Genomic DNA, 27685 nt, shown 5'->3' on the forward strand with positions numbered 1-27685 from the left:
CCTCAGTTTAACATCTTGTCTGAAAGATGGCATCTCCAACAGTGCAGCACCTCCTTAATACTGCACTGGAGTGTCAATCCCAATTACGAGCTCAAAGAAATGTAAGCAAACAGTTTGCACCTACTGTTGAATCACAGAATGTTTAGAGCACAGGTACTCACTTCTTGTCTCCCCAATGCCTGTCCACAAGGCACAAGTCAGGAGTGTGACGGGATACTCTCCACTTGCCTGGATGCGTGCAGCTCCAACAACACTCAGGAAACCCGACACCATCTATGACAAAGCTGCTTGCTTGATTGGTACCCCATTTACCACCTTCAAGATTCACTCCTTCCACCACTGACGCACAGTGGCAGCAGTGTGTACCATCGACAAGATGCACTGCAGCAACTCACCGAGGCTCCTTCGGCAGCACCTTCAAACCCATAACCTCTACCATGGGAAGGACAAGGGCAGCAGATGCCTGGGATCACCACCACCTTCAAGTTTCCATCCAAGCTACACACCATCCTGCCTTGGAACTGTATTGCTAATCCTTCACTGTCACTAGGTCAAAATCCTGGAACTCCCGTTCTAACAGCACTGTTGGTGTACCTACACCCCAAGGACTGCAACGGTTCATGAAGGCAGCTCACCACCACCTTCTCAAGGGCATTTAGGGATGGGCAATAAATGCTGGCACAGCCAGTGACGTTTACATCTCACAAACGAATACAAAAAGATCCTTTTGATCATTAACCCTACATCTGTTTTTCTCCATAAGCGACTTAGTCTAATCCCAGTCCCTTGCTTGTTCCACAGACACTTTAACATTCTTCTTCCTCAAGGAACTATACCCTTTTTAAAATAATTTATTGACTCCACTTCTTGTGGGGATGAGGATTTTTTGTGTGTTTGTGCTGGGGCCAGAGGGAGATGTTTTTGAGACATTTACTCCTAATTTTGGACATTGCGTCCAGAATCAGCCAGTAAAATGCTCTTCTCCACCTCTTGATTAATTTGTTTTTATTTTAACCTCCCATTTTCAGCTCGACACCTGCCATTATACTCTGTAAACTGGAGGAGGGCCTCTCAGCAGATGTTCGTAGCAAGTCTGTCCGTGAGTGACTCCATAGGTTTGGCACAGCTTGGCATCCGTCTTGGCCTCTATAGAATTATCAATAATTTAAAAATCTAGTCAACTATGTTATTGAAATTAAAAGTTATTCAAGAAATCAATTTTTTATAGAAATGTCTCTACAATATTTCACTTGGCTGAAATATTTATTAATGGATCCCAAAGCTGTGTGTTCTTGACAGCATCTACTTTTTTGTGTGAGCTATTAGTTGAAAATAATACCAACAAATGCTTTGATAAAGCATTTCACAATTTAACAGAGGTAGGTGTGGGGCGGGGGTGAAGTAGCAATTGGGGAGGGGGTGGAAAGGAGAATGCGATGGCCAGCAGTGGTCCATGGTTTTTAAAGCTGGTAAGGTGTGTATTTTCAAAAATGTACTACTTTGGTGGCAGCGCTTAAGGACCACTCGCTAGGCTCCATGTTGACCTGATTAAAATGCTAAGTTTTTGTGCTTATTTAAATGAAGTGTCAATATTGGAATGGAACGCTCAAAATATTTACTCCTAATGTTACCAATCACTTTAGGGCCCTCAAGTAGAGGAGGACTAGATATAATTTGATAAAGGAGGCATCAAACAGGTGTTAGGCCACTTATTTGCATATGTAAACCAAAGCCTGTTTCAGGCCTTGGTAGCCTCTTTCAATTAATAATATGGTGGGTGGCGTACTTCGGCTCAGAATGTGTGTGCACATGACACTAGATGTAAACATGGCGGGTGTTCCACTCCTAAATGTTAGCACTCTTCATTTCTAGCAGAACAAAAACTCATCATTTTTTTTAAAACTAAAAAGACTTCCAATTTGGAAGGGCAAACAACAGACCTGCCTGTTTACATAGGAGGCGTTCCAAACCTGCAAATCGGCATCCTACCCTGTTGTAGGACCAATTGTAATTTTGAAATACAATGGGCATAGTGTGTACCACACATGCTCTGCCCATCTGTGTCAGGTGGCAATGAGCTCCCTAACATTTGGTTCTTAAAGGGACTCCTGGTTGGCTGCTCCGCAAAAACCCCCCACAGTCTTTCTTCCCATAATGGATGAGTGGGAACATCTGGTGCCCACAGCTCGCTGGCTCCATTCGTACGAAGTTTGGTCCTCTAAAATTGGCTTTGGGAAGGTAGTGCTCTCCTGACTTCACTCATTTCACAAGAGGTCAGAGCTCAAAAATGCGCATGGCAACTGAGTCATGGTGAATATTTACATCTGTGCAGTCTTAGTTCATTGTATTGCATGAAAATTGTACTGTTCCGTTGTAACAATCCAATGTTCAGAATTCGATGTTGAACGCAATTCACTGCTCTTTAAACTAGACGGACCAGTAAATGAGAGGTAACTGTAATAGACCAAGATCAGCTTTGAGTGAACATCAGCAGCTCAACAGTGCTGCTGAGAATTCAGCATTCTCTGCTCTGTTCTCTCTACTTGAAGATGCTGAGTTATGCCAGGGTCCAATTATATAGGCACCAACAGCCCTATCTTGTCCTCGTGGTCAGTCATGATTTATGAGCCCAACCAGTGAGTGGTGGCAGACTATGTAGCCACAGGGACATCAGAGTTCAGCCCAATTCTGCATTCACCAAACATCAATGTACGGACGTCAAAGCAGAGATCACTGGATAGCAGTTGGAAAAACCCTAGTTGATTAATTAATCTCTCCCGCACCAAGGAAGCTGGATCCTTCCAGACTGAGATTGAACCAATGCGATCAAGCCTGATTTGGTATATATCAATCCTACGCCATACGATTAACTCCTATATTCTGCCAATCCCCAAGCATTACATTTTTAATTGTATGGTTACGGGGTTCATCATGGAGTCTTGTGTCTCATTCAGTTACCATGGAGTAGATGATTATCTAAACAAGTTACAGATCTCTGTTTCCTAATCTTGCAGAGGCTGAGTCTTGTGCTCTTTGAATCTTCAATAATATTTCAAATGATCAATACTTCGCTTCAGTTGGTTCCATTGGAGATTTTGCCAATAAAATGTAAGATTTAGATTCATGACTTTGGTCTTCTGAACATTAATGCTTCATTTTCCCTCTGAGTAGGTGGTAACTGGTCTGATAGTGAAAATGTTTCTACCACATTTTATCGAAGAGAAGATAGGTGGGAGCCTTAAATGTCCAACACCAAGAGTGGCTCAGTCACACTACTAGTCACCAAACTGGCCAAGTCCTGAAGGACGTATCTGCCAGACTGGACTTGCGACATGTGGTGAGAGAACCAACAAGAGGGAGAAACATACTTGGTGGTCCTCACCAAACTACCTGTCGCAGATGCATCTGTCCATGACAGTATTGGTATGGGTGACCACTGCAGAATCCCATCAGTCCACTCTCAAACATCAGCAAAGTGATGGAAGTTGCCAACGACAGTGCTATCAAGCAATACTTAATCAACAACCTGCTCAGTGACGCTCAGTTTGGGTTCTACCAGCGCCACCCAGCTCTAGACCTTATTACAGCCTTGATCCAAACGTGCACAAAAGAGCTGAATTCCAGAGGTGAGGTGAGAGTGACTGTTCTTGACATTAAGGCAGCATTTGACCGGGTGTAGCACCAAGGAGCCCGAGCAAAATTGAAGTCAATGGAAATCAAGGGGAAAACGCTCCACTGGTTGGAGTCATACCTAGCACAAAGAAAGTTGGTTGTGTTTTTGGAGGCCAATCATCTCAGCACCAGGACATTGCTCCAGGAGTTCCTCAGGGTAGTGCCTAAGCCCAACCATCTTCAGATGCTTCACTAATGACCTTCCCTCCAACATAAGGTCGGAAATGGGGATTTTCACTGATGATTGCACAGTGTTCAGTAGCATTCACAACTCCTCAGAAACTGAGGCAGTCCATGTCCGCAATGCAGCAAGGCCTGGACAATATTCAGGCTTTGGGCTGATAAATGGCAAGTAACATTCGCACCGCATAAGTGTCGGGCAATGACCATCCCCAACAAGAGAGAATCTAACCATCTTCTCTTGACATTCGACGGCATTACCATCACTGAATCCATCATAAACATCCAGGGGGGCGGGGTGGGGGGGTGGTGATTTACCACTGATCAGCAACTTAACTGGACCAGCCATACAAATACTGTGGCTACAAGAGCAGGTCAAGGTTGGGAATTCTACAGTGAGTAACTTACCTCCTGACCCCCAAAGCCTGTCCACCATCTACAAGGCACAAGTCAGGAGTGCAAAGAATTACTCTCCACTTGCTTGGACGAATGCAGCTCCAACAAGACTCATGACGCTAGACAACATCGAAGACAAAGTAGCCCGCTTAACTGTAGTGCACCGTAGCTGCAGTGTGTACCATCTACAAGATGCACTGCAGCAACTTGCCAAGGCTCCTTCAACAGCACCTTCAAAACCCGTGACCTCTACCAGCTGGAAGGACAAGAGCAGCAGGTGCATGGTGTTAAGACTGAGATGGGAGGAGTGCACTGTTTATTATAGTTCCACTTCTCCACAGGTCACAACATATATTTAAATTTTCCAAATTACTGATATGGTCAATCATATACTCTTTATCCCCGAATAAAACACACTAACCAGGTTTCTTTAATGAACAACAAAATAATCAGTTTATTATAAAAACAAGTCTTAACCAGTAACTAAATAAAGCATAAACGCACAGATTGAAATTTTAAAGCTCCCTTTTTTACCTTAGCCCCTCACACACACATATACACCGGTTAACTGGAAAAATAAAAGGATTTTTGTTCAGAGCTCTGTTACAGACAAAAAAAAACACTTAGGTTGAATACTTACTCATTCTCGAAGTAAACAGTAGATGAGATATGTTGTGTTCCAAAACTGGCATACAATCTAGCCTCCAAGTACACGTAGACAGGTCACTGAGATCTTTTAGTTCTTTTCAGGTGGCGTTGAGAATTAATTTAGCAGGCTTTTCTTCAAAGCCAGGAGATGAGATGAGTTGACACAGTGGACTTCTCATGGTCTTTTAGAGAGATGCTGGAAAGCTGAGCTGGGTTGTGGTCTTCTCTCCTTCCTTGGGAATTCTCTCCTTCTGCAGTCTTTTTAAAGCAATGGAGCAGACAGGGTTGAGATGGGGTTCTGTCCCGTCAAGGGACTGATACTTCTCTGCACACATCTTCCCCAGTTACTAGCGCTTCTGTTCTATTTTTAACTTGAGTCATGTGACAACCAGTAAACATTGTTGCCGAACCAGTTCTTTCAGTGTCCTACTGATGACCCTCTTGAAAAAAAAACTGGTCCAACATTTCTTCAGTTTGACTATGAATTCCTCAAAATTGTTTTTTTTTAAACAAGAATAGCATCACTTTCATAACACCTCCACCCTTGGAGGAATGAAACACTATTTTTAAATGCGTTTCATTATTAAGTGAGGGAAAAATAGAAAATAAAAAATTTTAAAACACATTTACACACTCATACTCATTCACTCTTTTCTTGTAGTTAATGCAATTCTGATCTCTACCCTCTTTTCATTCAGATAATTCAAAATAAATTTAGATTCTCGATAAAGCATCTCCAATAATATTATTTTTGCCTGCAATTTGGATAATCTTTAAGCGAAAGGGTTGTAATGGCAAACTCCATCACAACAGTCTGGCATTCTGGTTTTTAAATTTATCCACTAAGTTTATCACCAAATCAGCCGACTGCAACCTTCCAAACAGAGCCTCCCAGCTGTTCCAAGTGGTCCTTCCAAGTGTCACTATAGACCAGCACATCATCAAGGTAAACCACACAGTTAGGAACACTGGCTAACACTTGGTTCACTAGTCGCCAAAAAGTGGCAGGGACATCCTCTAGCCTGAATGGCATCACTCGGCACTGGAAAAGACTGTCTGGTGCGGGCAAACGGCACTATTTCTTTAGCTCCAGGTGTTAAAGGAATTTGCCAGTATCCCTTTAACAGATCTAATTTTGTAAGAAATATGGCACTGCCCACTCTATCAATACTGTCTTCCAAGCGAGGAATTGGGTAGGAGTCTGCCTTTGTTACTGCATTAACTTTTCTGTTGTCTATGCAAAGTCTAGGTGAACAGTCACGTTTTAGGCACTAATACCACTACTGAACTCCAGCTGCTTTGACTGGGTTCAATTAGGCGATTTTCCAACATGTATTGGATTTCTGCTTTTACCTGGGCTTGTTTCTCTAGACTTAAGCGGTAAGGATCTGTTTTATAGGTACAGATTCCCCTCCATCCACATCATGTGCGGCTAAGGTTGTACATTCAGGCTTATCCCTACAGACTCTTTTAAATGCTTTGATTAGCCTTGTTAGGTCTTCTCGTTGGTCTGCAACTAAGTATGAAAGTATAGTTTCCAATCTCCCTAACAATTCAGTATTAGTTAACTGGATAGTAGGAGGTTCAATTTGAGAATTGTCTAGGCCTCCTTCTGCCTCATCCTCACTATCCCTTTCATTCTACACTGTCCCTACCACCTGTGCTTGCTTATCCTCCTTCTGGCGATAATATTGTTTTAACATATTGATATGATACAGCCGATTCTTTTTCCAGTGATATGGGTTGTCAATCAAATAATTTACCTTACCAATTCTCCTGATCACTTTATATGGACTGCTGAACCATGCTTTCAATGGTTCACCCTGTAAAAGTAGTAATACTAACACTTCATCCCCTGGTTGAAATGTTCGGGTCTTAGCATGCTTGTCTGCCCATTTCTTCACAGTTGTGAAGCTTTAATGTGTTCCGGAGCCACTTTGCAGGCTCTCATGAGCCGTTCCCAGAACATGGATAATCTAGCACAGAAGATTCATCCCTCTGTTCTAAACACCTTTCTTTAATTAGTTTTAGAGGACCTCTTACCTCATGCCCATAAACTAATTCAAAAGGACTAAAACCTGTAGATTCTTTAGGTGAATCCCTAGTGGCAAACAAAAGAAGTTCTAGCCCTTCATTTGCAGGTTTGTGAGGAGGTCTCCACTTCCTCATCAGAATCGCAATTTTAATATAATAGCTTTCTGGAACTCCTTTTGCCTCAGCTTCTGTTACAGCTGATTGTGCCACTTTATTTAACTCGATCAGCTTGCTGAGCCGTGATCAGAGAAGACTTATTAAACATTCGGATTATCCAAATCCCCAAAGAAAGTTTCAGATATTCAACTATCTATGGTGCCAATTTTACCTCCGACAATGGAACCTGTTTCGCCATTGCTCGGATTACTACACATGAAGGAAAAATTCCCGGAACCTTTTCCTGCAACTGTTCTGTCTCCTTAACTTCACTTGGTTTTTCCCGTGACTAATGGAGAAGCTACTGCTTTCGCTCCGGCCAAATCATTCCCCAGGAGTAGGTCAACTCTGACTACTGGCAAACTATGGACAACTCCCACGTTACCATTCCAGACATTTGGTCACACTCTAGCTTCACCCAATACAAAAGGTACAGGTATATATGCCCTGCCAATACCATTCACTAAAACTTTGGCACTCAGTGCGCCCTCTGGTGGAATGTTATGTCTTTCCCCAGCAAAAGAGTTTGGGTGGCTCCTGTATCCCTAAATATAGCTATAGGTTTACCTGCCTCACTTGAGGGATAAGGAGTTACTTTTCCTTTCAACATGAATTCCCTGTAACTCTCAGGTATCTTCACAACCACTGCACTCACAATTGGTTTTTGTATTTGGCCTTACAGCTGCAGTCAGAGCTACAGCCTGATCAGTCAGGGTCCCTTTCACTGCACTGGCCTTGTGCACCCCAATAAGTCCCATGGGTTTACCCCGCAACTTCTAGCATTCTGAACGAAGATGTCCCACCTTGTGACAATGGTAACACTTAGGCTTGCGGACCATACTTCTACCCTCAGCATCTTCCTTTCTGGCCTGAGGAGGAGATCCCAGGGCGTTCCCAGCTATCCCTTCTTGTCCCCGGCTATTTGCCTTCCTTTCACTCTCCCACATTCTAGCCTTCTTGGCTTTGTGGGGGTGACGGACAAAGGGTTTGGGCTTATAAGCACATAATCATCAGCAATTTCCGCTGCCTGTCTGGCCTTTGAAATCTTCTGGTTCTCTACATGGGTTCTTACTAATGGAGGGAGTGAATTTTTAAATTCTTCCAGGAGAAGTAGTGCCCTAAGGTTCTCATACTTGGCTTCTTTAGTGCCTGCATCCAATGATCAAAATTAATTTGCTGTACCCTCTCAAATTCTATACGCGTCTGTCCAGACAGTCTCTAGAGGTTCCGAAATTTCTGTCAGTAAGCTTCAGGGACTAATTCATATGCAGTGAGAATAGCCTTTTTTTCCATCCCATAATCTGCAGAAGCCTTCAGAAAGCATGGCATAAACTTCATGAGCTCTGCCCATCAACCTGCTTTGCATAAGCAGTGTCCAGTATACCTTTGGCCATTTCATTTGTTTGGCTATCTTTTCAAAAGAAAAATGCCTTTACACCCCTTTCCTCAAACTTAAGGAGGGCTTGTACAAATTTAAACAGCTCTCCACTGGGTCCTGGTCTGGAGCCAGATCTTTCCCCACCAGAATTTTCACTGAAGTTAAGACCACTCTTTTGTCTTAGTTCCATCTTTTTAAATTCAAATTCCTTTTCTTCTCTTTCCTTTTTTTTCCCCTCAGGTTCAAGTTTTGTCATTGTCAATTCTTTTTCAAGCTCAAGTTTTTTCTGTTATAACTGAATTTTAGCTAATTCAAATGCACTACCCTCTGGTTTGCCTTCTTCTTCTTCTTCCAATTCCAAATGGTGCGCTATTACTTCAATTATGTCTGCTTTCTTAACTCCTGATTTTAACTCTAACACCAACAGTTCTGCCAAATCATTTAGTTTAACCTGGGTTAAGTGTTTCAAATCACTCAGGGATACATCCTTCTTCCCCAGAAACTGTTAAAGACATCTCAGTAGAATAAATTTTATTCTATTGCACAAGAAACCTGGTTTATTTTTTGTTTTTCCAATTATTATTACCCCACTTATAATTGTACGTCATTGGCGTTGGGTTTATCTCAGCAAGAGAGCCCCCAATTGTTACAATCGTGGTGGGAGGAGTGCATTGTTTATTCCAGTTCCACTTCTCCACAGGTCACAATATATATTTAAATATTCCCACTTACCGATACGGTCAATCATAGACGCTATTTTTATCCCAGAATAAAACACACTAACCAGGTTTCTTCAATGAATAAAATTATCAGTTTATTTGAAAACAAGTCTTAACCCGTAATGTAGTAAAGCGTAAACACCCAGATTGAAATTTTAAAGTTCCCTTTTTACCTTAGTCCCTCAGACTCACACACACATACACCGGTTAACTGGAAAAATAAGAGATCTGTTACAGACAACAAAACACTTGGGCTGAATACTTGCTCATTCTTGAAGAAAACAGTAGATGAAATATGTTGTGTTCCAAAACTGGCATACAGTCTAGCCTCCAAATACACGTAAACGGGTCTTTTAGTTCTTTTTCAGGCGGCGTTGAAAATTAATTTAGCAGGCTTTTCTTCAAAGACAGGAGACGAGATGAGTTGACACAGTGGACTTCTCAGGGTCTTTTAGAAAGCTGGAAAGCTGAGCTGGGTTGTGGTCGTCTCTCCTTCCTTGGGAATTCTCTCCTTTTTAAAGTGATGGAACAGACAGGGCTGAGATGGGGTTCTGTCCTGTCAAGGTACGCACAACTGACACTTCTCTGCACATATCTTCCCCCAGTTACCAGGGTTTCCGTTCTATTTTTAACTTGAGTCATGTGACAACCAGTAAATATTGTTGCCAAACCAGTTCTTTCTGTGTCCTCTTGATGACCCTCTTGAAAAAAACTGGTCCAACATTTCTTCAGTTTGACTGAATTCCTCAAAAATTTTTGTGTACAAAAACAGAATCACTTTCATGACAATGGGAACACCACCACCTGCAAGTTCTCCTTCAATCACACACCATCCTGACTTGGAACTATATCGCTATTCTTTCACTGTCGCTGAGTCAAAGTATTGGAACTCCCTTGCTAACACCACTGTGGGTGTGCCTACACCACATGGATTGCAGTGGTTCAAGATGGCAGCTCTAGGACACGTGATGCTCACATCCCAAGAACGAATAAAAAAAAGGAGGAAAAAGACACAATGCAGAAAAGCCTCATTTTTAGCTGGTTTCATTCCCACCAGAATAGAGTGAATTGTGGTGGGTCAGCAGTTCCAGCTAATTGCCCATTTAATTGATGCTACCCACTTGTTAGCAGGAACAAATCATTAGCTTCAGTGGCAATTTAAAAATGCCCATTGGAACCCCAACTCTAAGTTACTGTGTGGGGGATTTTAGTCCATTGTTTTCAATAAGAAGCTCCTTGGGACTTAAATTACAATATTTTTAATAAATGTTGTTAGCTTAGTCTTGGTGCATTTTACACAGGGGCTGGTATACCAAAGCTTACTAGCATTACCTACTAAAACATTAATCTGAGATAAGATCTGACTTGGCAAATGCAACAGTTAGTTGTTGTGGTGAGTTATTGAGGTGAGGTTTACAAAGAGAGTTGAATTGTACAATAATGTCTGAAATCTTTTGTAATTTACCAATTATAACCTGTAAATTGTAGACAATGCTCACATTTTTGTAACATATCCTTGAGCTAAATTTATTTAAATGAATGGAAAAGCTTATTCTCATTTTGGTGAGCTATCATTCAGATTATATCCAGTGTTATACTTTGCAAAGTCAGCAGGAAGCTTATTGTCATTGTGGATAATTGTATTTTTGATAGCAATTAGTGCTGTTCAAACTGCCCATAAAGGATACTTACAGATGTGTGGACCTCATCAGAATCAGTCTTTTTGTTATTTATCTGAGGTACTATAACTACATCTTGATCACTATACATCCATTTTAGGTTCCATTGTTATGTCATTTAACTCTACTTAAGGATTGCACTTGCTGCTGTTCAATATTCAGTGTATTCACGCCTAATCTGTACTAATGCTTTGTCTTTCAACACACCATTAACATATTGTTTGCCTTTTCTCCGTGACCTTTTGGTCAGCTATGTGGCCTGGTCCAATCTGCACCTTCTCCTTTGTTATCTCTTGCCCCACCCCCACCTCACTTGTTTATAATCTGTGACTTTTCTAATATTTGTCAGTTCCGAAGAAGGGTCACTAACCCGAAACGTTAACTCTGCTTCTCTTTCCACAGATGCTGCCAGACCTGCTGAGTGATTCCAGCATTTCTTGTTTTTGTTTCTACTTAAGGATTGCCTGGGGTACATGCAGGGCAGGCAGTGCTTTTGAGCTGCCAATTGACTTCTCCCTGATTTTCTCCATATTCCCTGTGATGATGCTTGTATCTTCTGAGTGCTGGCTCAGTTGGCATAAAGAACCTGCCATGTAACTAATCATTAAAGGGAACCTACGTGTCACAACCTTGTTACACAGAAACCAAAACTGGCTAGTCCTTTGCTGAAACAGATATAAAAGCTCACTTCCTCCATCGAGAATGTTGTCCTAATATTACTATTTGTTTCATGTCTATATAATAGTGAATTGTGCCTGGAAGATCCCAGGTTCTATTTCTTGTATATGATAAATAGAAAATGTTCTATATAATTGTGACATAATATTGTAGACATTGTAAGAGGTATATGTGATACAATTTAAATTCAGATGCCAGTTCCTGTGCCCCTCCTTCACTTAGTTCAACATATGTGTTTATCATTGATGCTAATTGTATATTTGTTTTCACACAAAATGTTTGATAATTAGAAATTACTTGGCAGGGATGTAGTCATAACTAGTTAATGCTCAATGGATCTGTCTGTATGAGACTGTCAAACAGTGTTTGAATGATGAAGTATCTGAAGGAAATTGTTTGATACCTGTTGCTGCTTAAGTTTATGGTGGCATTATGACATTTCTTTCATAAAAGATCTGGGAAAAAATTGGTCTTTTTAACTTTCAGATAACAGAAGATAAAAAGAAGATGGGGTGTTTCAAATTTTTGAAGACAATGATGTTCTGCTTCAATGGCATCATCTTCGTAAGTAGCCTAATGACTATTTCACTGGAAGTTCTTGGTCCTGCCAACTGTTGAGAAGACTAATGTGTAGAATCATAGATGATCAAACACAGGTTTGATGCCCAGACCCACTCTGCGCTGTGCCAAATATGGCAATACCAAGCAGAGACCTCAGAGGCTCCTGAAGACGAGAGAAAATTATAAGGAAGACTCTTAAAGATTCAAGCATTACACTGCTGTACATGAAATGTAACACATTTACTCTGCACTGCAGACTACTCTCTCAATACTTCATTCAACATAGCTGCTTTTCAGCTCTGCTGCAGTTTAGTTTCTTTCTGCTAATTTTCTTCACATTTAGCTTTGGTTTCTTAATTTCCCATGACACATCTATTTCTCTTTTCATTCCAAATCTGTCACCAAACTGAGCTGCAGGACTTTCTAGAGAGGAAACATTATCTACCTGTAATCATGTGCAGATCTAATTTTTGTAGTAAAATCCTGATTTTTTTTGTGTGAATAAAGAATCATATATAATTACAGCACAGAGCAAGTCCTTTCAGCCCATCGTGTCTGTGCTGAAACTTTGCTATAGCAATCAAAAACTAATCTGGGTGCCTGTTCCGTCCCTTGCAGCTTCCTCTGCTCCAAGCATTTATCCACTTTACCCTTAAAAGATGCAGAGGTCTGTGACCCAATTATTCTTGGAAGCAAATGTGACTGCCCAATGACAAGGGGTCATCAAATTTAAAATTGTCTGTAGTACCAGTTAAGATGGACGACAAATTCATAATGCATAAATGAAATTCATACATTATGTTTTCTGTGAATCTCCTCAAGCCATTATCAAATTGGAATAACAAATATTCCTTCTCGGAAAAGCCCATACTTGTGGAGGATGTAAAAACTGATTGACCAAGTGCAGTGATGCCCTCACTGATTGAATTTCTTATAGGGAAGGAAAATAATGAATGTTGTACTTAAAACATTGATGACATTTATTTTATATATAGTACATCATAGTGATCTTTATGGCATAGTTAAACAAATATTTGTAAATATTAACTGTGTGAAGGACCTAAGAACGTAAGACATAGGAGCTGGAGTAGGCCATTTGGCACTTTGATCTTACTGATCTTCGACCTCAACTCCACCTTCCTGCACTATCCCCATATCCCTTAGTTCCTTTAGTACCCAAAAATCTGTTGACCTCTGTCTTGAATATGCTCAATGACTGAGCATCTACAGCTCTCTGGGGTAGAGAATTCCAAAGATTCACAACCCTTTGAGTGAAGAAATTTCTCCACATCTCAGTCCTAAATGGCTGATCCCTTTATTCTGAGACTGCGACCCTGGTTCTAGATTCCCCAGCAGAAACAGTTTCTCAGCATCTACCCCTGTCAAGCCCCTTAAGAATGTTGTATGTTTCAATTAGATCACCTCTCATTCTTCTAACCTTCAGGGAATGCAGGCCTAATCTGGTCAATCTTTTCTCCTAGAACAATCAATCCCCTTATTCCAGAAACAGTTTGGTGAACCTTCATTTCATTCCCACTAGGGAAAATATGTCCTTCCTTAGGCAAGACCAAAACTGCACAGAGTACTCTAGGTGTAGCCTCATCAATGCCCTGTGTAATTGTAGAATAGGTATAGATTGTGCAGAAAGCATAGAATGTCTTATTGAAGTGTACAGCATATTTGAATAGAATATTCAGCCAGGTTATATTTACCATTGATTGATCTGGAAAGAAGATGCAATCCTTTGTTAATGCACCAACTCTTTCCAATTGAATTCACTAACAAGGATATCATTCTTTTTTGTCTTTTCTAGCTTGGAGGTGGTGCTATATTGGGAGTAGGAATCTGGGTTAAAGTGGATGGTGGATCCTTCCTTGATATCCTGGCACAGTTGGCACCACAGCTGAAGCAAATGGTGAATGTGGGGTATCTCTGCATCGCAATAGGGTGCTTCTTAGTACTGATTGGCTTCCTCGGATGCTACGGAGCAGTGAAGGAGAACAAGTGCATGTTGATGATGGTGAGTAAAAACTTCTTGTTTGTTACATCTCTGGGTTCTGCTGTAAGGAAAAAGGCCGTAGGACTGTTTACTGGCTTCGCTGGTTATGACACTGAGTAGCTGAGCTACAGTTGATGTTCTATGGTGAAGCTGGTCTCAGCTGGAACTGGGATAGGGATGTTCCAATTGTTCTCAGGCCTCCCACGTTAACGAGGTGAAAACCATCTAGAATTCCTATATCAAGTGGTCCTTGCACTTATGGATGGCAGGTAAGGAAAGGCTTAGCTGTGATACTTGCTGCAATCAAATAGTATTTTAACCCACACCTTTTAACACAAAAAATGGGAGCTTGGGTAAGGTACTGAAGCTAATTAGCACCTGTGAACTAAGCCTGGCCAAGGAACCAACTCCTTCAGGAGAAGAAGGAGGGAATAAATTTGGAAGAAAATGATGGGGTAAATGGGAACTTGAAATTAGATTGACTCAAGAATGAGATTCATTTTTGTGTAACATGAGGAAGGAGTGTTAGTTGGATGTTTTACCATCAATCATACAGAATCTTCAAACACAGTATGACTGCAAACATTTCAGAATTACATAAATTATATCAAAATATTGTATTTCTTTCCATTTTCACTATTCAGACCCAACTGAATGATTTAGCACATTGTCCTTTCACCCCTAGTTTCAAATTCAGCCCTATTGGCATGAAAGTCTCCTCTCTGCAGCTGTAAGGACCAAAAAGTGATCTGAAATTATATCAAAAGAAATACACGGCAGATGATGGAAATCAGAAATAAAATGCTGGAAAGCACGCAGCTGCTCAGGTAGCATTTGTGAAGAGAATAACAGACTTAACGTTTCAGGTCGATCATGTTTTTTCAGAACTGGAGGATGTTAGAGATTTGACAGTTTTAAGCAAGTACAGGGCCAGATAAATAGGGAGGGAGAAGAAAGAACAAAGGGGGAAGGTCTGTGATAGGGTGGAGGGCAGGAGTGATTAAATGACAAAAAGGATGGTGGTGCAAGGCGAAAGGGTTGGAAATGGGACAAGTAAATAAAGAAAAGATGTGTTCAGAGGAGGTGAAAATGGTTATGGCAGAAAAACAGAAGAGGAGGGAAGCATGGGAAATTTGGCAAAGAAGAGATATCAATCCAGATCTGAGTGGGCATGGATTCACAGAATGATAACTAATAATCTCTTTTCCTATTCATAATGTGGCAATCTCACTGAGAAACAACACAAGGACAGCTAAGGCACTAAATGGAAACATCACAAGAGCAGAAAGTGTTTTGAGATTTAATTTGTAACTGTTTCTGCCTATAACACCTAAACATTAATTTATGATTAACATTATGGCTAAATAAAAATCAAGAAATTCCACAGGTGTAGAAGCCATACTCCTACATATACGAGATATATACGTTGGTGTGGTAGTAGTAGGAAGGTCACAGGTTTAATTCCTTGTCAGCACTGATCTCAGTGATAACAGCTTGGTAAATGAGCAATGTGGATGTCATATGAAGGAAGAATCAATATCAGCTTTTATGCCTTTATAGTCAGATAACGCACTGGTACTCATTGTCTGCCTCACAATTGAAGATTGCCTTTTAGATGAGGGAATAGAGACTAATATCCACACCATTGCTCCTGTGTGTGGAACTTTTTACTACACAGTGACCACCTAGAACTTAGTCCCATATAAGCAGAAGTTCAAATTCACAATTAACCTTTACTTAATGAACTTGGATGCTGTATCACAAATTCAGCCATAGGAAACTTCTGGCTCCGTCTCTTGGCAAGTTCTCTTAGGTTTTTCTGTGTGCACACTTAGTAGGGTTAATGCATCGTCTACTGGATTGCCTCCAGCTATCATCTGTTGTTATCTTACCAAATATACAAACAAAAATGTTTTTAAAGTACCTTGATTTCCCAAGACACCAGTAAACTAAGAGACAGAAGTGTTTATTTTTGCTATTTCTCCTTCTAGTTTTTCATCATAATACTGCTGATCTTCATAGCGCAAGTTGCAGGTGCTGTGGTTATCCTTGCATTTTCTGGCTTGGTAAGTATGCCTGAAATAAAAGGTTCAATGATATTAGAGCAACTTCAGCAGGAAAGGAAAAACGTGTAGGAGATGTGCTTCTCGATTGCACAATAAGACCACAAGAAAACATCCAATAGCTCAGTAACTGAAGGCAGTATGTAACTGACCATATTGATCAGATCATAAAGTCATAGAAATTTATAGCACTGAAAGAGGCCATTCAGCCTATCATGTCTAAAAGAGCTATCCAGCCTAATCCCACTTTTCAGCTCTTAGCCCATAGCCCTGTAGCTTACAGTACGTCAAGTGCATAGCCAAGTGTTTTTTTTAAATGCGATGAGGGTTTCTGCCTCTACCACCCTTTCAAGTAGTGAGTTCCAGACCGTCACCACCCTTTGGGTGAAAAAGATTTCTCAACTCCCCTCTAATCCTTCTACCAATTACTTTAAATCTATGCCCCTGGTTATTGGCCTCTCTGCTAAGGTCCTTCCTATCCACTCAAGGCCCTTCATAATTTTATACACCTCAATTAAATCTCACCTCAGCCTCCTCTGTTCAAAGAAAACCCCAGATTATCTAGTCTTTCCTCATAGCTAAAATTCTCCAGTCCTGGCAACATCCTCATAAATCTCCTCTATGCTAAGTTCACTGATCTTACCCAGGGTAGCAGTTACAATGGCCCTTAGTATCTTGGGTGCGAGGTGGGAAATCAGTCAGGGTTTCCTCTTGTGAGTGTATTGCTGCAACACAAGCTGTAAAGTGTACTTTCATGGATGGTGGTTGAGGACAAGATTATCTATAACTGCCTCTGAGATGGACGAACCTGCCAATAATGACCGTCATGGTTTATGTATGAAGAGTGACCATTTGGCCAAGGAATTGGGGATAGCCAGAGACTAGTATCCTGCAGAAATAAATGCCTTTGGAAGAGGATAGGGAAGGAGGAACATTGCCATTTTTTTATTGCCATCACCACATATGATAGAATTCCATTAATTTATACACTCTCGTAGCAGTCTAGAATGTTTAACATTTTCAGGTTATTTCTCAGTTTCAATTTATGTCTTTAGCTAAAACAATTTTCTGGAACAGTAAGCCTTGTCATAATATTTTCAATTATTTAGTTTGAATATTTAGAATTTGGATCCCATTCATGTACTTTTCTAGAACTGGATAAGACCTAGAACACAAAAGGATGCTAGAAACAAGATAGACCAAATGACACGGGAATCGCAGTTGTGTATTTGGGCTACATTTTAATCTCCATCATTATTAAATTGCCTTACAAAATACCAACCTAACAAATCAAACCTTTAGTTTGTAAGAAAATAAATACAATAAGGATCAGTAAATCAGGTGTAAAAACAGATTTTGCTGATTTATCAGTCCATAACCATTAATGAAATATGCTTCAACTTAATGTCTGCCAAGTTGAATGCTGTAGTTAAATCTAGCATTTTTAAAGATAGCCTAGTCTATTTTAATACTTTAGAAGTTATAACATTGTATATGTACGCAGCTGTGACACTTCATTTCAAAATTTTTTTTGAAAAGATCTTTTTGTTTTGTTTCCAGGCTAACATTTTTATGAGTTACATTCAAAACGTGGCACTGATATCAATCAAAGAGGAATATGGCAAACCGTCAGACATAACCGCAATATGGGAAGCAGTAATGAAAGAGGTAATTATGTAAAAGACATAAATGTTTGAAATTGATAATATAGAGTTAAGACTCAGTTATACTGAAATTTGTAGTTAAATGTTTATTTTGTTTAAGATCAATTTTGATAACTGATCTGTTCATTGCCCTATCTACAATAACAGGATAATGTACACGCTGAGTGCACATAATAGTAACATAAAGAGATTCAATTACATTATAAACCACAAGAGTTGGGCCTTGTGAGTCACTGGGTGCAGTACTCAACTAGGGCAAGGTACCTGGTCAACAAAAGGGAAGAGAGAGGTATAAAATCAGTAAGGCATCAGGAACGCATAAAAATACTTTGGACTTGATTTGAACTTTGGGCAGGCAGGAGGCTGCTCAAACCCCTGGTGCCAACAGGTGCAGTGTGTGCAGTGCACACTCCACTCACTGGTAGTTCAAAATTACATCGGGGGTCATACAACTGGCATAGGACCTCAATTTGCATATTGATAATCGGCTGCCACCTCAAACAGGCAAGCGCCTGGGCCATCCTGCTGAAAGACCTTAATAAAATGGCCATGACATGGGAACAGGGCAGCGAGTGGCACACTTCCATTTTTTTCCCCAATACTGCCCTGTTCCCGCAGGTTCAGTCAATGTTAATCAGCCCTTTCTCTCAAATAAGCTTGTTTGCTCACCATTTTTATTTGATGGACAAGCTGTGTAAAATGCTGCCTTTCTTTCAACTTTCCACGATTCTCACCTCACAGTTGTTATATGTTAATGTTTTGCCTAGTTTATCACAATACAATCTAGGTATCTTTGTTCTACAAAAGTAAGCTGAAAATCGCAACTCACACGAAGGATTCTCTTCACAGAAGTTCTGAACAGGGACTAAAACTTTTTTTTTGACTTGATTGTCACATGGTGCAAGTTATTGTTGAGAAATCCAGTAGGCCAGTGCAGTAACTTTATTAAGTGTGCACTGCAATTCCACATGATCTGTTGTAAACAACAACTCTCACAAAGCATCTCTATCAAACACAGACAGAATTTGTCATTGGCTGCTGGAAATTCCCAGCACTTAGGACAAAGAGAAATTTCCAAATCAAGATCCAGGCTCGAAGAAGAGCAGCAGTTCTAAATCAGCGGAAACAGCATGAAGGCATTATTTCAGGAACTTGGGTCAGTTTTACAGTGACTTGCAGCTTTCAAAAAGCTGATAGATTTGCCTAGCCAGATTTTTGTTGGGTACTTTGCAGTCTGTACATATTTACTCAAATGGATTGATTAGTAATTTAAAAAATAAATGCTTACTTCAGCCAGTCACTATTTTTCTACAGTATGGAAGGGAAACCTTTGAGGTGTTAATGCCCTGAGGTGAAGTACTATAAGGCAACACCTTGAAAGGCATAATATTTTGGCTGCGCAACTGTAGCCAACAACCAGAAAATCCAAACAATAACACAACGGAATCCAGATACGTTATATAATTGTTAAACGCAAACCCATTTAAATCTCTGATCAGCATTCTGATGCTTCTTTAGAAATCTTGGATAAGAGAAGAGAACATTCTGAAACCACAACCAACTTTTAGTAAATCCCTTCTCCCTTTTTTATTTTTCCAGTTCACGTGTTGTGGGTTCAATGGCTACAACGACTTTACATACTCTCCTTTCAATAACAATACATCAAGGTATCCTAAGGCATGCTGCTCCGTTGATGGTCCGTGCCTACTCAGCGATGTTGATAAGTCCGTGCCGGTAACGTATGCATTTATAAGCATTTTTACACTAACATCTTGCTTTTGTGAATACTATGCCCTGTATAAAATCCTGCTACACCTTCCTAAAGACTCAGCTGATTAAAGCAGTGAATATCAGGAAGGTCCCAGGCACAGCAGTATGCAAGTCAATCATGGAAGTTCTACGTTCGGCCCCATTATCTAAATCAGCTGAGTGCAACCATAGTAATGGAAAGACAAGAGAAATAAACTTGGACCTATGTAGTGCCTTTCATGTCTATAGGGTGTCCCAAAGTGCTTCACAACCAATACATTTCTTATTGAGGTGTCGTTACTAAGTAGGCAAACACAGCAAATTCTCAAAAACTACAATGAAATAAAGACCACTTAATTTAGTTTTGGTGTTGGTGAAGGATAAATGTTAGTCAGGCCACTTTTTCGTGCTTAAACAGTGCCATGGGATCATTTACATCTATCTGGACAGGCAGACAGGGCCTGGATTTAAGGTCTCATCTAAAAGATGTCATCTATGACAATGCAGCAGCCCCTCAGAAATGCACTGAAGTCTCATCTTAGATTATGCATTCAAGCCCTCCAGTGGGGCTAGAACCCCCAATCTGACTCAGAGGTGAGAGTGCTACCACTAAGCCAAGCTAGCCACAATTGGGTAATATTTAGATTTAGGGAGGGGCCAGCTAGCTAACATTCCCACTGCTGATCACTATCCAATCAGCCTCACTAGAAGACATTGGGAGAAGACAGGATTGAGCTCAACTGTGTTAGTGAGTGTTGATATTGTAGGAACTATCAAGCTTTATTGGCGACCACGCACTGGAAGTGGTTCAAGAGTTCACCTACCTAGGCTCAACTATCACCAGTAACCTGTCTCTAGATGCAGAAATCAACAAGCGCATGGGTAAGGCTTCCACTGCTATGTCCAGACTGGCCAAGAGAGTGTGGGAAAATGGCGCACTGACACGGAACACAAAAGTCCGAGTGTATCAGGCCTGTGTCCTCAGTACCTTGCTCTACGGCAGCGAGGCCTGGACAACGTATGCCAGCCAAGAGCGACGTCTCAATTCATTCCATCTTCGCTGCCTTCGGAGAATACTTGGCATCAGGTGGCAGGACTATATCTCCAACACAGAAGTCCTTGAAGCGGCCAACATCCCCAGCTTATACACACTACTGAGTCAGCGGCGCTTGAGATGGCTTGGCCATGTGAGCCGCATGGAAGATGGCAGGATCCCCAAAGACACATTGTACAGTGAGCTCGCCACTGGTATCAGACCCACCGGCCGTCCATGTCTCCGTTATAAAGACGTCTGCAAACGCGACATGAAATCGTGTGACATTGATCACAAGTCGTGGGAGTCAGTTGCCAGCATTCGCCAGAGCTGGCGGGCAGCCATAAAGACAGGGCTAAATTGTGGCGAGTCGAAGAGACTTAGTAGTTGGCAGGAAAAAAGACAGAGGCGCAAGGGGAGAGCCAACTGTGCAACAGCCCCAACAAACAAATTTCTCTGCAGCACCTGTGGAAGAGCCTGTCACTCCAGAATTGGCCTTTATAGCCACTCCAGGCGCTGCTTCACAAACCACTGACCACCTCCAGGCGCGTATCCATTGTCTCTCGAGATAAGGAGGCCCAAAAGAATCAAGCTTTATACATGATAAATAGCTAGTTGAGTGAAGTAAAGAACTGTGACAAACACCCATGGAATCAAACCCCAACAAGAGCCATGTGCCTACAAATTCTCCTCATAAGGGTGCAGAACTGTGGCAAAGCTAAGCTGGTGAGTCACAATTTGGGATAGAACCAATATCTGCCGGGTTTCTGCTCTACTTTAACAACCCAAGAAATCCCAATGGAGGGAGGCTTCTTCTGCCTGTCCTACACACTCCCAAAAAAAGTCTTGTTAACAGTTTGGGGACATACCCGAGGATGTTTAGCTACTCCAGAATCTTGCCAAATGCACACCTGGAAACTGCGGCATAACTTGCTTCTGCCAAGTGCAGAAGTAGGTCCTGTTCTGAGCCTAGTGAAAGTGGCAACTGTGCGAATGCCAACAGTGATCAACCCCAGCTGGTCGACATAGTGGCAGCTCTGAGTTCCTGCTGCCTTGGTGAGTCATGAGCCTCTGATGGGCTTCTACAAGTGCAGCTGCCCAACCTTAATTATTTAAATCATCCTGTTCCTGGGATTTGGAAGGAATTTACCCACACCAGGATAGTGGCGGCAGAAATGTTTTCTTGCCATACTCCCAGCGCTCACTGTCTTTGCAGGATTTCTGTGCTCATATCTTTAAGGGAGGAGAAAGGCAAAAAATTGGTAGGAAAATAAAGATCAAGGATTGAATTATTTTTTTTATTGTTTTCAGGGTTGCTACAGCGCACTTCTCAATTATCTGAAGAGCCACACCAAGATTCTCGGTATTGTAGCTTTGGGAATTTGTGTACTGGAGGTAATGTACTCTACCCCTGAATTGGAAATGTTTACAGTGGAAATGATGACTGCACATATGAGCAAAAAGGGTTAAATTATGAGGAAAGGTTACATAGACAGCTTAATTATACAAAAATAAGGGGTGAGGTCTTTAAGATGATTAAAGGAGTTGATAGAGGAGATGGAGAAAAATTATTTCTGCCGGTTGTGGAGTCCAGAACAAGGAAGCATATTCTTAAAATTAGTGCTAGGACACACAAGAGTGATGTCAAGAAGAATTTCTTCATGCAAAGCGTAGTGAAAATCTTACATTCTCGCCCCCAAAAGCTGTTGAAGCTTGGCAGGGCAGGGTGAGGGGGTGGGGAGTCAGTCGAGAATTTTGAAACTGAGATTAACAGATTTTTGTTAGGCAAGGATAAGATTATAGACCCAAGGTGATGGAGTTAAACTACAGATCAGCCATAATCTGTTTGGCAGAACAGGCCTGACGGGCTGAATGACCTACTCTTGTTGCTATTATGCAGTGTTTCTCTAATTTGATTTAATATCCAGGACATAATGACTGAATTTTATCAGCGTGCTGCGCTGTGAAGTCGTCAGCCTTCCCACGCGGAATTGCCGCCACACAGTCCCCGCGATATTACAAGTGGGGGCTCATTTAAATGGAGGGGGCGGAGCGGCTGTCCCCAGTGACATAGAGAGGGCAGCCGCCGCGTCCCTGGCAACGGCGTCCGGCGCCACCACGCAATCGCCGGTGCCATTTTTAAAGGGTTTCAAGCCCTTTGGGAAATATTAACATATTTAAAGGCACCGATGTGATTTTAAAAAATTAATAAACTTTTAATTTAACGTTGAATCCCCTCTCCCACCCTCCTCCACTGAGTCCTTGACACATAAATTGACCCACCCTCCAAAACTTCACTTTTTGAAATTCCGAAATTTCCCCCGTGAACTTCAGTATCTTTGACCCTCAACCCCTTTCCACCATCCCCACAACCAATAGGAGAAGTTTTCCCCGCTGCTCCCCCACCTCGCTCTGATAATTTTATTCCTCCCCCCTTCCCCACCAGTGTCTGGACTCCGAACTCCAACGGAGTTCTGCAGGCGCGCGAGTTGCTGCTGGTTGGCCGTAAAATCGGCATGGGACAGCCGCCGCCGGCAGGTAGGTTTTAATGACCTCATTTTAATGTCGTAATGACTGCCAAGCGGCTGGGGGGAGGGGGCGGGGGGAACCACACCCGCTGATATCCGGCGGGGCCTTCTCTGCTAGCATTTTACGGGCCTTCCCGCCACGACCCACGGCATCGAGGGGTTAGTAAAATTCAGCCCAATGTCTACACAATGGGAAATGGTGGAATAATTTATTCACACTATAATGAGGAAGCCATCAGACCTGAGTAAGCTGTAAATGTATTTGCCATGCAGGAAGATTTCTATGATATCCCACTTTACATTCTAGCTACGCCATACCCCAAAATAGACCTGACTGTGATGCTAACCACAATTAAATAACTTGACAGTTAGACCTGCGTTCTCCATTAAAAGTAATACTCATTATAGGGTGATAAACAGAGTAAAATACATTCATATAGTCTCAAATTTACACTGAACAAAACGCCTACAGTTTCCTCCTAAAAGAAATACTAAATGTTGCCCCACCATATTTCATTGGGTTGAGATGAGGCTGACTCCTCCACCTCATTCTCCTCCAAATCTGCCCCAAATCCCCAGCACAAGTAATGACTGCCACTATTTGAGTAGTGGTAAGAGTTCTTCAAGGTACCCCTGTGATACCACACTGATGAGGCCACTTTATACGCTGCTACTGAAGGTTGGTGTTTCTTTGCCTACACAGCAATCTTTTCAGTACTTTAGATATATTTTTTTAAACTCACCTCTGTTCAAAATTATTGCTTTACACTCTAGATGGACTTTTCAATGGGAGTACCATTATTATTTTGATGTTAGGGAGGTGGAGACACCATGGAAGATACTAGGTTAGAGGCTCTTAAATTTAGGGATCACTATAGGCATCTCTTCCCTGCACCTAGATATTTACTCACCAAGGTCTGAGATCAAGAAGGTCTTAGTTAGGCATCCCTTACAGTAGAAGACGAGGACCTGGAACAGGACAGCCAGCAGCCAGCACCATAGCAAGAAGAGCATAACTGGTGACCCAGACTTTTACTAAATAGATGTTGACTCACCACATTAACATCGTTCACACTTCCCTTCCCCTCCAACCTAACCCTCACAAAGTCCCCTCACTTTCCAAGGGTCTTCATAAGACAGAAGTCTACATTTTTCTTGCCAGAAGGCAACCCCCAAAAGTTGAAAGCATACGCAGAAATGGAGCTTTTTCTAAAAAAAACATTCACACTTGAAGAAAAGTCAGGCAAGTATAAAGCATTACAATACTTTGAGAACACACATGAAACTGGTATATGATGATCCTTGCCCAGCCTTTATCAGTCTTCTGTTATCTGCTTGCTTCCAACCTCACCTTCTCCTGTATAACAGCCCATTAGGTCCAATGCTTTCTCTTCATGTGGACTCTGTAATCGTAAATGTGCCCTGGTTATCACTCTGAATTGTTCGTTGTAGGTCATTATTCCCTTTGGAGGGAGAGATACCAATGTTACTGTGTCATGAAGACTCCTCCCATGCATACTATGATGATGAAAGATGTCCTTGTCCCTTGAAATGATGGGCTGAATGTTACAGACCCCCCGATGTCAGGGGTCGTGGCGGGAGGGTTCCGGAAAATGACTCCAGGAGAGGGCCGCCACGCACCCCGACGCCGGGAAGTCCTGGCCCGATATTGCCGGTGGCGGCGAGGCCTCGTAGCAGACCCCCGCCGCCGCCGCTCGGCGACAGGACTGCCATTTAAATATTTAAATTAATTAAAATCAATGTTCCCGCTGTCTGTCCCAGTGTGATCTTCGTGCCGCTGACCAGCACTCCCGCCCCTTCGAATCCCCATCCGGGGAACCCAAGTGGAATACTTGTGGGGAGGGGGGTAGGAGGTAAATTTTTCAGTGCGGGAGGGGTGGTCCGGGTTCAAAGTGATATCATTGTATAGGGGATGGTGAGGAGGGTTATAGTTTAAAGTTTATGTACTTTGTGGTGGTGGGGGGAATGATCAGGTGGACAAGGTAAGTGTTTTGGGGGAGAGCGCAAGTAATTAATTTAATTGTTATGGGAGAGGGGCAGAATAATTGTATTTAATTTTTTTTATTCAATGTCTCTTTAGATGTTTAAATTGAACAGTAGGTCTCGAAGCACTTTAAAAGTGGTGTCAACGCATGCGCACAGGCAGCTGACGCCATTGCCGGGGACAGATAGCCCTCCCCCTCCGTGTCATCGGGGGGCAGCCCGCCCTGCTATTTAAATGAGCCACTGCGCTTAATATCGCATGGGCGGGTCGCCATTGTTTTCGCCCACCGCCAATTTCAGCGGTGGGAGTATAAATTTCAGCCCGATGTGGCCTTGAACATGAGCAAAAGTCCACAAGAGGGAAAGTGTATTGAGAGCATAGTTTTGAATAAATAAGATACTTGAGTATTTGGAGAAATTGCCCTCGGCAGAAGTGAGTTTCCCTGATATCCAAGTCCTGAGAGAGAAAGACTATGATAGGTAAGGAAGTGAATGGAGCTGTATGAGTGGCAGAGAATGTGTATTGGCAAAAGCTCCTTGACTTACCTTGACCACGCCTATGAGGTCACTGAACCTTCTTTGCAGTGGCACTGTTGCTCTTAACACCAAATCTCCATCATCTCCCCTCCAGCCCTACAGTCCTCTGAGATATCTGCACTCCCCCAATTCTGGCCTCAATTTTAATTGCTTAACCATAGGCGGCCTTGCCTTCAGCTGCCGATATCCTAAACTCTGAAATCCCCTCCTTAAACCTCTGTCTTTCTATCTCTCCTTCTCCCTTTAAGACATTTATTAAAACATTCCTCTTTGACCAAGCTTTTGGTCCTCTTTCTTAATATCTCCTATATGGCTCGATGTCAAATTTTGTTTGATAACAGTCCTGTAAAATGTGTCAAGACACTTCGCTACTTTAAAGGTGCTGTATAAATACAAGTTGTTGTTGCATTGGGTTACAGTTCTTGGGGTGGTGTGGGGTTGCACTGATTGCCTCTGCCACCTCCCAAAAGTCAGGCTGCCCTCAATGCCCAACGGACAGTTTACCCTGGCTTTCACATTTATCAACAGCAGTTCTAGTCAGGCCTACAGCAGCCATTTTCCTTTTTCTCACCATCCCCTCTACCAGCTTGTGAGCCTGCCAAAACTATTCAAATCAGTGCCTGCAAAATATTCAATGAGGTCACCAGTAGCCAAGTTCGGTGGATATACAGCTTGCAGGGCGAACTGTTCCTCAAAGCAGAAAATCCCAGCTCCCATGTAGTTGTCCACATGTCTCTTGTCTTTATAGCTGGTAATCAATGTTGATTCATCCTATTGACATTCAAAGCTAGTTCTTCAAAGGGATTATAAATATTTTAAAAATTATTTGAATATTGAATCGTGGAGTCATTTATGGCACAGAGGTAGGCCATTCAGCCCATCGAGTACTTGCCGGTTTGATTTTGAGTTTGGTTTATCTTGCCTTGGTTCATGGGTATGAATTACTGTCTGCAAGTTTGTGGTTAAATAATCCTTCTGAAGACTATAAGCTGTTTTCACTGAAGAATGAGATTGCACATTTCCTTCTGAGATGTACTTTGCCTCACATTATGCAAAGGTTCTAACTTGTGACATTGATCACAAGTCGTGGGAGTCAGTTGCCAGCATTCGCCAGGGCTGGCGGGCAGCCATAAAGACGGGGCTAAAATGGGGCGAGTCGAAGAGACATAGTAGTTGGCAGGAAAAAAGACAGAGGCGCAAGGGGAGAGCCAACTGTGCAACAGCCCCGACAAACAAATTTCTCTGCAGCACCTGTGGAAGAGCCTGTCACTCTAGAATTGGCCTTTATAGCCACTCCAGGCGCTGCTTCATAAACCACTGACCACCTCCAGGCGCGTATCCATTGTCTCTCGAGATAAGGAGGCCCAAAAGAAAGAAATGCAAAGGTTCTAACTTCTTTGATTAATCCTCTGTGAAATTATTAATCTTAAACTGCTTAAATATCCCATTTATACCATATAATCTGTTGTCAACTAGGTTTATGAAAAAATAGTCTTCTGATCGTGTCAGGTTAATGTAACTTAAAAAAACACATGTTTTTAAGTAATACGGCCAATATTCCTTTTGTGGGATTCCTCGTGGAATTGAGAGATATTTAAGATTTAGTCCATTTTTGACGTTTTAGTTTTTACTCCCTTGGTATTTTCCTCTTCCTGATAAGTGCAACAGTGTTTACTGCGATAATGTAAATAAATTGACACTGACTGTTCTTTCTTTCAATTTTACAGTTGGGGGCAATGATAGCATCCATGACAATGTACTGTCAAATCAGAAAACAGGAAAAGACCGTATGAGTTTGGAGCAGAAATGATATGTTTAGATGTACCATTCTACTTTACAGTTTGTGTTTCTTTCAGTTGCATTTGTTTATTATTAGGTAAAGGGTGTTTGTTGCTAATAAACTAAAAAGCTTCACAATAACTGTCCATCAATATGTATCGTGTGCACAGGACGACAGTGAAACAAAAGTGTGATCTCTTCCAGCAATGAACCCACTTTCCCACTTAC

The 27685-nt window shown here is 41.8% G+C and overlaps 1 protein-coding gene across 1 annotated transcript; it reads left to right on the forward strand.

Moving 5' to 3' along the window:
- Positions 1-12031: 12031 nt before the first annotated feature.
- LOC137355592 (tetraspanin-1-like) lies at positions 12032-27471 on the forward strand. The gene is made up of 7 exons (XM_068020884.1): positions 12032-12104; positions 13915-14121; positions 16092-16166; positions 17724-17831; positions 19427-19561; positions 21921-22004; positions 27406-27471. Exons 1-7 carry the CDS (start codon positions 12048-12050, stop codon positions 27469-27471), a joined length of 732 nt encoding a protein of 243 aa, XP_067876985.1. The 5' UTR covers positions 12032-12047.
- The last annotated feature ends 214 nt before the right edge of the window (positions 27472-27685 follow it).

The sequence above is a fragment of the Heterodontus francisci genome, chromosome 43 (assembly GCF_036365525.1).
Source record: "Heterodontus francisci isolate sHetFra1 chromosome 43, sHetFra1.hap1, whole genome shotgun sequence".
Classification (NCBI taxonomy): domain Eukaryota; kingdom Metazoa; phylum Chordata; class Chondrichthyes; order Heterodontiformes; family Heterodontidae; genus Heterodontus; species Heterodontus francisci.